Genomic DNA, 12,115 nt, shown 5'->3' on the forward strand with positions numbered 1-12,115 from the left:
GACCAAGATCTCGATGTTCTACAGAGAATTCGCTCGCAGGGGGCTCCCTAAGCGCAGGAATGGACAAAACACCGTTCAAGTTTTGCACCAATTGCCACCACAAGTACGCTCCGAAGGATCAACATCCAGTCTGCAACCTCTGCCTGCCGCTCGACCACAGCAGCAAAGACGGCAACGCGTGCTCGGCGTTTACACCCAAGAACCTTCGAGTAAGGGAGAGACAGAGAAGGGTGAACCACAACATGCAGGGGCCACCTCCATCGCTCCGAGACTTGGGTCTCTCCAGTGGGGAAGAGGACATCGTCGAAGGACTGCACGGTCGTCGAAGTCCATAAGACGTCGAAGGAGGTAAGGGAGTAGTCGACCCCCTAAACACTCGAGCGGCACTCGAAAGGGTGAAGCTAAAGCCTCGAGTGACACTCATAGAAGTGAAGCGAAGTCCTCTAAGGGAGCTCTGCCGCCGAAACACTCGAAAGCAACAGCTACTAGGTACAGTTCACCGAGCGAATCCTTCGTAAAGGACTCCCAATCGGCGAAAGCCCTCGGAAAACAAAGTTCGTTGAAGGTTGCCCTCGTAAAGGACAACTCGGCACCGAGGAAAGAAGGGTCGGCATCGTCGTCCCCGAAGAGAAGCGCTCCATCCCTCGACGCCGAACATGCTGCCAAGATGGAGAGGAAGAAGAGGATGCTCAAGGCAGAAATGGCGAGCATCTTGCAGCGGAAAAAGGACATAAACGAGAAGATGAGCCAGTACACCATCCCGCCGAAGCCCGCGCTCGAAGCCAAAAGGGACAAGGACGCGGAACAGCCGAAAACGCCCGAACCGGTCGAGGAAGTGGGAGAAGAAGACTACTATTTCGAGGGAGAAGGCGACGGAGATCTGCAATCCTACCGGGACTCGACGTCCTTGGAGGCACAAGACATAGACTGGCAAGATCTCGACACAGAATTGCCGGAAGAAGGGGTAGATACTTACCCTTCAAGGCCCTCGCCGCCAGACGACATTGGGATCTACAACATGGTCGTACAGAAGGCTGCACAGACTTATGCAGTGAAAATGGATGAGGAGAAGCCCAGGGCATGTTTCCTCCTGGAGACACTGCCTCAACAAACTAGGAGCCAATTCTTGCCCATACTCCCTAGTGCGCTGGATCAAGAAAGAGAGGCCTTCAAGGAACCAGCAGTATGCAAAGCTGGGACCCCTAGAACTGAGAAGAAGTACAAACATTCTTCAAAGGACCCAGCATACATCCAAGGGTCAGTGCCAGCAGACTACATAATTGCAGCTACGGCTAGGAAGAGGGCCAATGTACCCACTTATGCCGGACCACCTCCAGACAAGGAGAGTAGGAGGCTGGATCTCACCGGGAGAAAGGTGGAAAGAAATGCGGCAATACATTGGCACATCGCAAACTCCATCGCCCCGATCAACAGGCACGCATACCAACACTGGGATGAAGTGGGGCAGCTCCTAAAGCATCTACAAGACCAGTACCAACAAAGAGCAGCTCACCTGGTAGAAGAAGAAAAGAACATGGCGAACATATGCCTAAAGTCGGCATTGGATGCTGCAGAAACATCGAGCAGGCTAATAATGATAGGAGTGACCGAGAGAAGACACGCATGGCTCAGAATTTCGGGATTCAAGCCAGAGGTGCAAAGCAACATCCTAAATACACCTTTTAATGGAGAGCAGCTGTTCGGCACGCCAGTTGACAAGTTAACGCAGCTCAAGAAGGACAACGAAACAGCAAGGTCCATGGGAGCTTTGCAGTTCAGAGGAATGAGAAGGGGCACACCCACAAGAAGGCTGGGTGGTAGAGGAGGCAACGTGCCTACCACATCGCACCAAACGTTCCAGCAGGGCTACCAAGGAAACAACCAAGGCCAGCAGCAGCAGGGACAGCAGCAACTGAACTGGCAGTACCAGCCCCGGGGACAGTCATTTAGAGGGCGCGGAAACTGACGAGGACAGACAAGAAGAAGAGGCCAACAGCCCTCAACCAAGTGAATCCACCATGGAACAGGCCCCCACCCTAGAAACACCTCGGGTGGGCAGAAAAACAAAGAAAAAATGCAGCTGAACGTTTAAGGACAAACAGTACCTTGAACACTCGACACCGGTAGGGGGAAGAATGAGACTTCATCCAGGAATGGAGGAAGGTCACATCGGACAAATGGATACTAAACATCATATAATACGGATACTGTATAGAGTTGGAAAGACAACCTCCAAACAGAAAGCCAAGAAGCAAGGCACTCTCAGCAAAGGAACTCTCGCTCTTGTAGTTAGAGGCGCAAGAACTGCTCAGCAAGGAGGCGATAGAGGTGTTACCGCACAACCAAAGGAACAAAGCGGTTTAATCAACGTACTTCCTAGTGCCAAAGGTGGACGAAACACTAAGACCTATCCTAGATCTAAGGTTCCTGAACAAATTAATAAGAACTCAAAGGTTCAAGATGACTTCCCTACAAGAGGTAATACCACAAATACAACAAGGGAACTTCATGGCAACTATATATTTAAAGAATGCATACTTACACATCCCCATCAACCCCAAACATAAGCGCCGGACAGGGTTTGTGATCAACCAAAGTCACTACCAGTTCACAGTACTGGCATTCAGCTGGAAATCTGCGCGAAGATTGTTTACAAAATGCCTAGCACCTGTCTCAGAGCACCTACGAAGGCAAGGAATACACGTATACCCCTATCTCGACGACTGGCTTGTAAAGATAAGTTCGTACAGCCAATGCAAACTACACATCCAGCAGGTCATACTAACACTGACAAGACTGGGTTTCTCGATCCATTAGGAGAAATCGTCAACAGAACCAGAACAAATCAAGATATTCTTAGGGGCAGAGATGGACACCATACAGGCTAAAGTGTTCGCCAGCAGGAAGACAACATTGGCGATACTGAAGGAAACACGTCATTACCGCAAGGGGCAAGTTCTGACAGTGAGGACGGCGAGCAAGCTGATGGGAATGATGGCGTCATGCATTCGCCTAGTCCAAAATATTCGACTACACATGCCATTCCAGGAATGGATACAACAGCAATGGTCACTAGCAATTGGGAGTTGGTAAGATCTAGTGGTTGTCACACACACAGTGCATCAGGAAATAGCGTGGTGGAACGAACAAAACATTTCGCTGGGGAATCCATTCACACAACCAACTCCAACAGTGACCATGAAGGACGCCTCCCAGCTGGGGTGGGGCGCGCACATGAACAAGCTCAAGGTGAGGGGACTATGGTCGCAACAGGATGCATTCAAGCACTTCAATTACCTGGAACTAAAAACAGTGTTCCTAGCCTTAAAAGCATTTCAGACGGAGCTGTACAGAAACAGGGTGTTGATCCAAACAGACAACACCACGACCATGTTCTACATCAACAAACAAGGAAGAACACAGTCCGTAGCGCTATCAAAGCTAGCACATGAGATATGGACATGGGCCATTCCACTGAGGATAGACCTACTAGCAATACATCTCCCAGGGAAGGACAACGTGGAAGCAGACAGACTCAGCAGGCAGACGTCAGTATCCCACGAATGGGAGATCAACCAACAGGAATTACAGAAAGTGTTCCGGAAGTGGGGTACACCGCAAATAGACTTATTTGCAACACACCAAAATGCAAAATGCCAACACTTTGCAACCAGACCCTCGGTCACAAGGGAATGCGCTATTGATTAGTTGGTCAAAGACATTTGCGTACGCTTTTCCCCCGATACCACTGATACACAGGGTGCTCAGCAAATGCAGGATCAGCAACATGTCACTGATACTAATAGCAACTCAGTGGGCTAGACAGTCGTGGTTCTCACAACTAGTGGAGATGGCGCAGGCACCAGCACATAGATTCCCAAAGCGAAGGGACCTGTTAACAGTGCAGATCGGAAGGGTGCTACACCCGGAGCCAGAGAGCCTCAGCCTGGCGGCATGGCTCCTGAAGATCTAGAGTTTGCACACCTCAAACTACCGGTGATCACAATGGCAGTGCTCAGGGAGGCAAGAAGGCCTACCACAAGGAAATGCTACGTAGCAAAGTGGAGAAGATTCTCAGAATGGTGCATTAGAGGAAAAATTAAAAAGAAAAATCAGAAGGAAGTCGACCGTGCTAAAATACTTAATGCATCTACTGCAAAGTAAACTAAGCTACACATCCCTAAGGGTGCACTTAGCGGCGATTGTGGCTTACACAAGAGGAGAAACGGGCAAAGGTTTCTTCACCTCACAAGTAGTTAAAGGATTTCTAGAAAGAGCAAAGAGGATCGCACCTCCAAACAGAATGCCAGCACCCGCATGGAACCTCAATGTAGTGCTGACCAAATTGATGAAAGCACCTTTTGAGCTGATGCACAAGGCTACACTGCACATGCTCACGCTAAAGACGGCCTTCTTAGTGGCTATCACATCACTACAAAGAGTGAGTTGCAGCATTAATGCTTCAAGAGCCCTACCTGCAGATTCACAGTGATAGTATTGTGATGAGAACAGACCCACACTTCATGTCAAAGGTGGTGTCTCGGTTCCACTTCAACCAAAACAATCCAAATACCTAGTTTTTTCCAAAAACCAAGCACAGAGGGTGCTGCACACACTGGACGCCAGGAGGGCGTTGATGCACCATATAGAGAGGACAAAGGAGTGCAGAAAGACAAAGCAACTCTGTTTTCTTCGCCAACAGTTTTTTGGGGACGACCAGTTAACAAAAATACCATTGCACGATGGATTGCATAAACCATACAATTATGCCACACACAAGCGCAGGGCAACTGTTACAAGGAGCAGCTCATGCTCACTTGACGAGGAAGAAAGGAGCAACAATTGCGTTTCTGGCCAACACACCAATTCAAGACATTTGCCAAGCTGCAACATGGTCTTCAGTGCACACGTTCACTAAGCACTACTGTGTGGATATCCAAATGAACAAAGCGCAAGTGGGACAGAAGGTCTTACAACACATATTCAGTAACGAGTGCTCATCTTCCACCCAGCCACAGCATAGTGAATCCAGAAAGATTCACGCTGCAAAATGTATAGTTTCTTACCTGTCGGTGTAGTTTTGAAGCTTGAAGACTTTCTGGATTCACTAGCGAACCCACCCTCCTCTGCCAGAAAGATGAGACCGGAGGAAAGGGATTAAAAATGAACAAGACTTTAGAGAATAAGAGGGAAAGCAAGAATAACACAAGACAAGAAAAAAAGAATTTGAAGATGGCGACCAAAGGTGGGAGCGCGTCTACGTCAGGAAGGACACCAAATGGTGGTATGTCGACGCCCAACTGGGCCACGAAAAAAAAAGACTGCAATTTCGGACCAAACCACTAGATGGCGAAATAATGCATAGCATAGTGAATCCAGAAAGTCTTCAAGCTGCAAAACTACACCGACAGGTAAGAAACTATACGTTACTTACCATGTGAGCATCTGTTGGCCTGTAGTGCTGTAGATTCACATGCACCCACCCTCCTCCCGGGACACCTGTGCTCATTGCAGTTCTAAATCTATTTTTTCATACGCATGGACATCACCATCCAGAAGAGGGGGTGCAATGCACATGTGCTGCAGCAAATTCAAAGTGGGAGGACTGTCACATGTCCGAGGCTATGCAGCATCCTTCAGCCAAGCTCTCAATTCACTGTCAGACTGGGTCTTTATTGCTTTGAGCCACTACCAGCTATCATAATGAGCATCCCGAAATTGTAGCTCTCGCTCGCCCGTCCACAGTTAGGGAGCTAAAGCCAAACCTGTAAAATTTTCAAATCAGCCCTACTCCCTTCTCCCACCCCCCTCTCCTAAAGACCCTGTCCTCTCTTTGTTCCGGCTGTATTTTCCTGGGGAAGTTGGAGAAAGGGAAAGAGGAGCCTGTACCATAAAAACTGGCCTCCAAATGCTCTAGCCCACCCGGGAAACACTTAGTGGGAAAATCGGGCAGTCCAGGCCTGTCAACGGTAGGCTGCAAATTTCAAATGCAATTTTCTTTGTGTATAAATATTAGGATCTGTTTTTGTTGCAGATGATCCAGCAACTCTCGTCTCAACAAGTCCATTGACAAATAATGATTCCAGGGGAAAGGAATGACTGATCATGTCAAATACAGTCTCTGGCTCTAGGCGCCTCATGCCTCGTTCCATTGCAATCATCTTGGGTCCTCACACTCTGATTGAAGCTGTATTGTGTTGTTGAACATCAATTATTAACCTACTTTTTACAAAGTTATATAACTGTGAGCTTTGATTTTTAAGGAACTAAAAAACTTTTTTACTCATGCAGACGTCTCCTGATAAAGTAGATTATGAATACAGTGAACTACTTCTGTACCAGAATCAAGTCTTGCGCGAGGCAGAGCTCTATAAGGAAGCCCTTGATCATCTCGTCACCTATGAAAAGCAAATCTGTGATAAGCTTGCTGTTGAAGAAACTAAAGGTATTAGAGATTTTGCCTTGTGGGGATACTTGTATGCTAGTGAATAATTGCCATGTTGTAACATTTTTTTAAAGACGTTAGCTATCGTTTTTTCAGTGGCTTTTGCCATTTTGGTAGTTGATGCAATTAAGCATAAACATTAACAATACATTTTAGTTTAGACAAACCTTTCAAAATGACTCGGTGAGTTGAACATTCTTTGATTAACATAGACTTTCTTGAAAGTGGTATGCTGTAAGCCTAGCACCAACTAAAGTGTTTCTTTTGGCTGTTGAGTATCGCAAAGTATGGAAATAACCCAGCATGTGCTACACGAAATGGCAAAACACATGGTTTTACAAAGTAGTGACTTTCCTGAACTTTTATTGCTGCTTCTGTTGTAAATAATTCATACAGTACATTCTTCACTAGTTCTAGATAAACAATTCCCTACTGTACAATGGCCTGGGCACACTGAGTGTTTTATCCTTTTCAAACCTTGGTTCCTATGATTAATTGGTTTCAGACTACTCTGTGGTTTTTGCTTTTCAGTTGCTCATTTATTTTGTTTCCATTCGAAAGAATGTTCAAACAGCATTGTTTCCTATTTGTCTTTGTCAATGGAAGCAAGAATACCTTACTGCATGTTTCCTAGTCTGTCATTGTTCGAAACAATATGCTTAAAAAAAATATAGAGACAAGATGATAAATATTTGTAATTTGACATGCTATTAATAGTTTTTCTGCACTAGGAGACACACTATTGATGGAAATAATTTGTCTGAATATGTTGTATTGGGTATTTAGGTGAGCAATCTCTAAACGTTTTTTCTTTCCTAATAACATTTTTCGCAACATTGATGCACAAAGGCAGTACTTGCTAATCAGTTAACAAGTTAGAAATGTTGAGCCCTTGTTTTAAAAAAAAAAGTCAATCATAGTATCATTTGTGCTTAGTGTATACTTCAACCACAAGACTGTTAAGCATTTGCTTTTCTTAATATAATGGTGTGTTTTTCAAATGCTTTTGATGCATGAACCGCTTGATTAGAAGTGATTAAGGGCTTCTTAGTTTGAAGACAGGACTGAACCCTTGTAAATGAATTCTTTTCTGCCTTTTGTAGGGGAGGTTCTGTTACATTTGGGTAGACTGGATGAAGCAGCCAATGTTTACAGAGGACTGCAAGAGAGGAGTCCAGAAAACTGGGCCTACTACAAAGGGTTAGAGACTGCACTTAAACCAGGTATATATATTTATATTAATTTTAAAGCTGCTGATATAAATCTTTTACCACTTAGAACATTATTTTTCCAGGTGCATCTCTCCTTAATGTTTTCTGTAGTGTTTTATTTTATATTCTTTGTAAATGGAAATCAAACTGTTTATTTATACATGAATATACCCTATTCTTTCCTAGCCAGTGTAGAAGAGAGGTTAAAGATTTATGAGGATGGATGGATGAGATACCCGAGGGGACTTGTATCACGAAGATTGCCATTGAACTTTTTATCTGGTAAGCAAAATCTCTTCTCATTTATTATAGAAATACTCAGAACAGAGTTCTTTGGACTGCCATTAGCAGATTGCTTCTGTTTGGCACTCCTTCAAACGTACTTTGAATACTCAAATGAATCTGTGATTGAGAGCATAGCTATCTGTCTTCTTGTCTTTTTAGGTGATATGTTTAAGGAATGCCTGAACAGATACTTAAGAATGAATTTTAGCAAAGGCTGCCCACCAGTTTTTAATACTTTGAGGTCGCTATACCATGATAAGGAGAAGGTAAGAAAATAATTTGTATAATTTACTTTTCACTGTCACGTAAATGTTACGTAAACATTTTAATTTTTCCTCCTGCCACTACAATAATTCTTTCTCTGACGCGGCAACTAGGTTGATAGCAATCTTAGTAGCATTTATTCTTAGAATGTAATTATCGGGTACTATCTATCTACTCCTATCCCCTTGTCTTATCACCCTTCAGTGTTACACCCCTTTTTCCTGATTTCACCACCTGGCAGTGATTTACCATCATGGCCAAAGTCTATAGCCATGAAACCTTTTTCGTTAGGATGAACAGAGTTTCTACCTCTTTGGGAACACTTTCTGTACTCTTCAAAGAAAGAGTTAAGGCATGACCAGTATTAGCCAATGGGCTACTTACCTTTAGGGCGACTATTCCCTCTATATGACCACTTCCTGTGGGAAGTGGGCATAACCCTGACCAAGTGAGCCTAATTCCACCAAAAACCAAGATGGGGGATGTGAGAAACTGCCTCTTTTTGTATGGTTAGCCCCCACTTTTTGCCTTGTTTTGATGTGGTTTCAGTTGTAGTGCACAGGGTCCGTGGCAACCAAGTCCCCTGTGCCAGCCCTTCCCTAAAAAAAAAAAAAAAAAAATTGGTACTTCTACCCCCTCTAAGTCCCCAGTAAATGGTGCCTGGGTACCTAGGGCCTGGGAGCTGAAGGCCTGAGCTAGGACCAGGTCACTGCCCTTGCAGTTTGCATGCCTCTGTGAGTAAGAAAACTACAAGGTCGACATGGCACCCTGACTGGGTGCCACACCAGCTAACACTGCCTGAAAGCATAGGTATTTCACCTCTCTAGCAGGCCTCACAGCCCGAAGGCAGGGTGCACTATACCTCAGAATGGGCCAGTGCTTGAAGAGGGACTCTTCAAAGGCCTGCTGCCTTTGTAATGCAACCCCAACCCTTTGCTGCTAAAGGCAGATGACAGCCCCTGGTTTATCCAGTATTAGGGGTGTCTTTCATAGATTCACATGCCTGAATCATTCCCCGTCGTCGAGACGGGAGCCTCCGGTACATAAAAAAGTAATGTCCTATAGACATACATAGAGAAAAATAGGCCTAAGGGCCTCCCCTTAGCCGCCTATCATAGTCCTTATGTAAAAAGGACCAAACTCCTAGAGCCAGCCAATCAGCTATCACCTCCCTCTAGAACCTTCCTGGCAGGAGCCTCAGTCCCTCAGATTTTCTACCGCACGTTGTGCTAGGGAGTCTCCAGCCTGAGTTCTCCTCAGGATTCCTTTCAAACCAGATTATTCACGATTTTTGGTGACTTTCTTCTTCAGGATTTCAACACTGACTACTTCAGGCCTCTTTTTGCTGCAGTGAGTTTTTATTTTATCTACAACTCCTGGCATGTCTGACTCCCAGAGGAAAGCCCTTTTCAGGGCTTGCTCTTCATGTGGGAAGAAGAGGCTTCATGTGGACGACAAGCATGAGCTATGCTTGTATTGCCTTTACCCGGACCACGTCCCTAAGGACTGCAAGATATGTAGGTCTTTTCCACATAAGACCTTGAGAGACAGGGAGGGCCGCCTGCTTATCTGGCTGGACAGGCTTAAGGACAAAGACAGTGTGGTGTCCTCAGAGGCGAGCTTTTCCGGAGCTTCTGAAGTCTCCCTGAAGAGGCCGAGAGTGAAATCTCCTGGCCCCTCAGACGCTCCTCCTAAGAAGACGCACAAAAAGTCTTCAGAGGCAAGATCTTCGAAATCCTCAGCGTCTGGTAAAGTCTCTCCTACTTTCAAGAAGCCTTCTCTGTCGGCCTCAAAAATTGCGACACCATCCTCTGCGCAAAAAAGGCCATCAGGACACGTCTCCACAGCAACAACGACGGTGTCCACGTCCACAGCGGCGTCGGCCCGCTCGTCGACGACGACGACTCCATCATCATCGTCTGCAGGTACCCCTATCTCGTCTATTATACTTTTGAAACCGTCGTCTAAATCATCGTCGACGACGAAGATGGTCCCGTCGAGGACCTCGTCGACGAGGAGCCCTCCGTCGACGGAAGAGTCGACGACGAGGATATTGATGACGAGCGCGTCGACGACGAAGGCATCGTCGACGAAGATGTTGACGAATATGTCGACGACCAAGGCATCGTCGACGAAAGCGACGACGAAAGCGTCGACGACGAAAGCGTCGACGACGAAAGCGTCGACGACGAAAGCGTCGACGACGAAAGCGTCGACGACGAAAGCGTCGACGACGAAAGCGTCGACGACGAAAGCGTCGACGACGAAAGCGTCGACGACGAAAGCGTCGACGACGAAAGCGTCGACGACGAAAGCGTCGACGACGGAAGCGTCGACGACGGAAGCGTCGACGACGGAAGCGTCGACGACGGAAGCGTCGACGACGGAAGCGTCGACGACGGAAGCGTCGACGACGGAAGCGTCGACGACGGACGCGTCGACGACGGACGCGTCGACGACGGACGCGTCGACGACGGAAGCGTCGACGTCGAAGGCGTCGACGACGAAGGCGTCGACGACGACTGAATCGTCGACGAGGACTTCGTCGACGAGGAAAATATCGTCGATGGGGACGCCGTTGGTGACACCCGAGCCGTCGACGGGAACGTCGTCGTCGTCCGTGGGACGGAAAACCACGGCGATTTCTGGGCAAGGATCTGCTTCCAGACCACAGATTACCCCGGAAACAACATCTCCAAGTAAGGTCCAAACCAATTTACCTCTGGAGATCCTGCAGAGTGAAGAGTCCGAAGAAGAGTTCTTCCAACAGGCTACTTCCCCTTCCGAGCTGTTTGTCAAATGCCAAAGCACGGACGAGGAGCAGGAAGATTCAGGCGCGCAGGAGCGCCCCGTCCAGGAACAAGTCCGCACGGAGGTCACCCCAATGGTCTGCCTCCCTCTGGCAATAGTTAAGGACCTCAAGTTCCTTATCAGGGATTACAAACAACGTTTCCCGGAACCACCAAGACAGGATACAGGGGTCCCAGTGCCAGCTACAAACACCCCAGCGACAGCCCCAAGGCAATCACGGCCGGTAACGCAGGTCTGCCACGAGCCGCCACCTCAGGTGATAGACTCAACGGATGAGGAGGCTGAGGAGATGGAGGAAGGCGAGGTCCAGGGAGACCTGACGGACCAGGATGACGATGAGCAGGAGGACTATGTAGCATCTTCACCACCTTCCCCACAACCGCGCCAGGCGGATTCACCACCTGTGGATATCGGGGGTTTTCATAAGTTAGTGGAACGGGCTGCGACGCGGTTCCATATGGTCATGGAGTCGACGGAAACCGAATGCTTCCTCCATGACTTTAAGGAGCAGACGAAGAAGACGGCCAAATCCATCCCTATCATTGACTTCCTCTGGGACCAGGGGAAGAAGTTGATGCTGACGCCAGCTTCAGTTCCTGCGGTCGTTCCGCGCCTGGACAAGAAGTATAAAGCACCGTCCACGGCGCCAGCTTGCCTGACTGGCCACCCGAAGCCAGATTCGGTCGTGACCCAAGCGGCCCAGAAAAATTCTCGAAACCCATCCTCGCCTCTGTCAGCACCACCAGACAAGGAGGGCAGAAAGTTAGACACAATAGGCAAAAGGTTTTCAACCACTTCGGCAATGACCATCAAGGTGGCCAATTCCATAGCCCTTTTAGGGCGTTATAACCGCCAACTTTGGGAGGATATTGCCCCATACTTAGCAGAACTTCCGAGTGCCGTACAGGATGAGGTGAAGGCACTCCTTTCTGAAGGCCAGTCTTCTGCGGCAGAGATCATCGACTGCGCCATAGATGTAGCCATGACAGGCTTCCGTCAACTGGCTGGGGCTGCAGTCCTGCGCCGCCAAGGATGGCTCAAAGCAACATCGTTCAGGCAGGAAGTGCAAACGAAGGTGCTAGATATGCCCTTCGATGGA

General features: G+C 47.6%; 1 protein-coding gene across 2 annotated transcripts in view; it reads left to right on the forward strand.

Annotated features, from left to right (window-relative positions):
* The window catches only part of NAA15 (N-alpha-acetyltransferase 15, NatA auxiliary subunit), a 703,732-nt gene that overhangs the window by 268,340 nt on the left and 423,277 nt on the right, over window positions 1-12,115 (forward strand). Inside the window, exons 6-9 of one of the 2 annotated variants that reach the window (XM_085641523.1) lie at window positions 6,292-6,445; window positions 7,549-7,668; window positions 7,843-7,938; window positions 8,101-8,207. In XM_085641523.1, the coding sequence (XP_085497649.1) occupies window positions 6,292-6,445; window positions 7,549-7,668; window positions 7,843-7,938; window positions 8,101-8,207 (477 nt within the window). Of the gene's footprint in view, window positions 1-6,291; window positions 6,446-7,548; window positions 7,939-8,100; window positions 8,208-12,115 lie in introns of both variants that reach the window. The other variant, XM_085641522.1, reaches the window with a different exon arrangement.

Source organism: Triturus cristatus, chromosome 2_2, assembly GCF_964204655.1.
Source record: "Triturus cristatus chromosome 2_2, aTriCri1.1, whole genome shotgun sequence".
Classification (NCBI taxonomy): domain Eukaryota; kingdom Metazoa; phylum Chordata; class Amphibia; order Caudata; family Salamandridae; genus Triturus; species Triturus cristatus.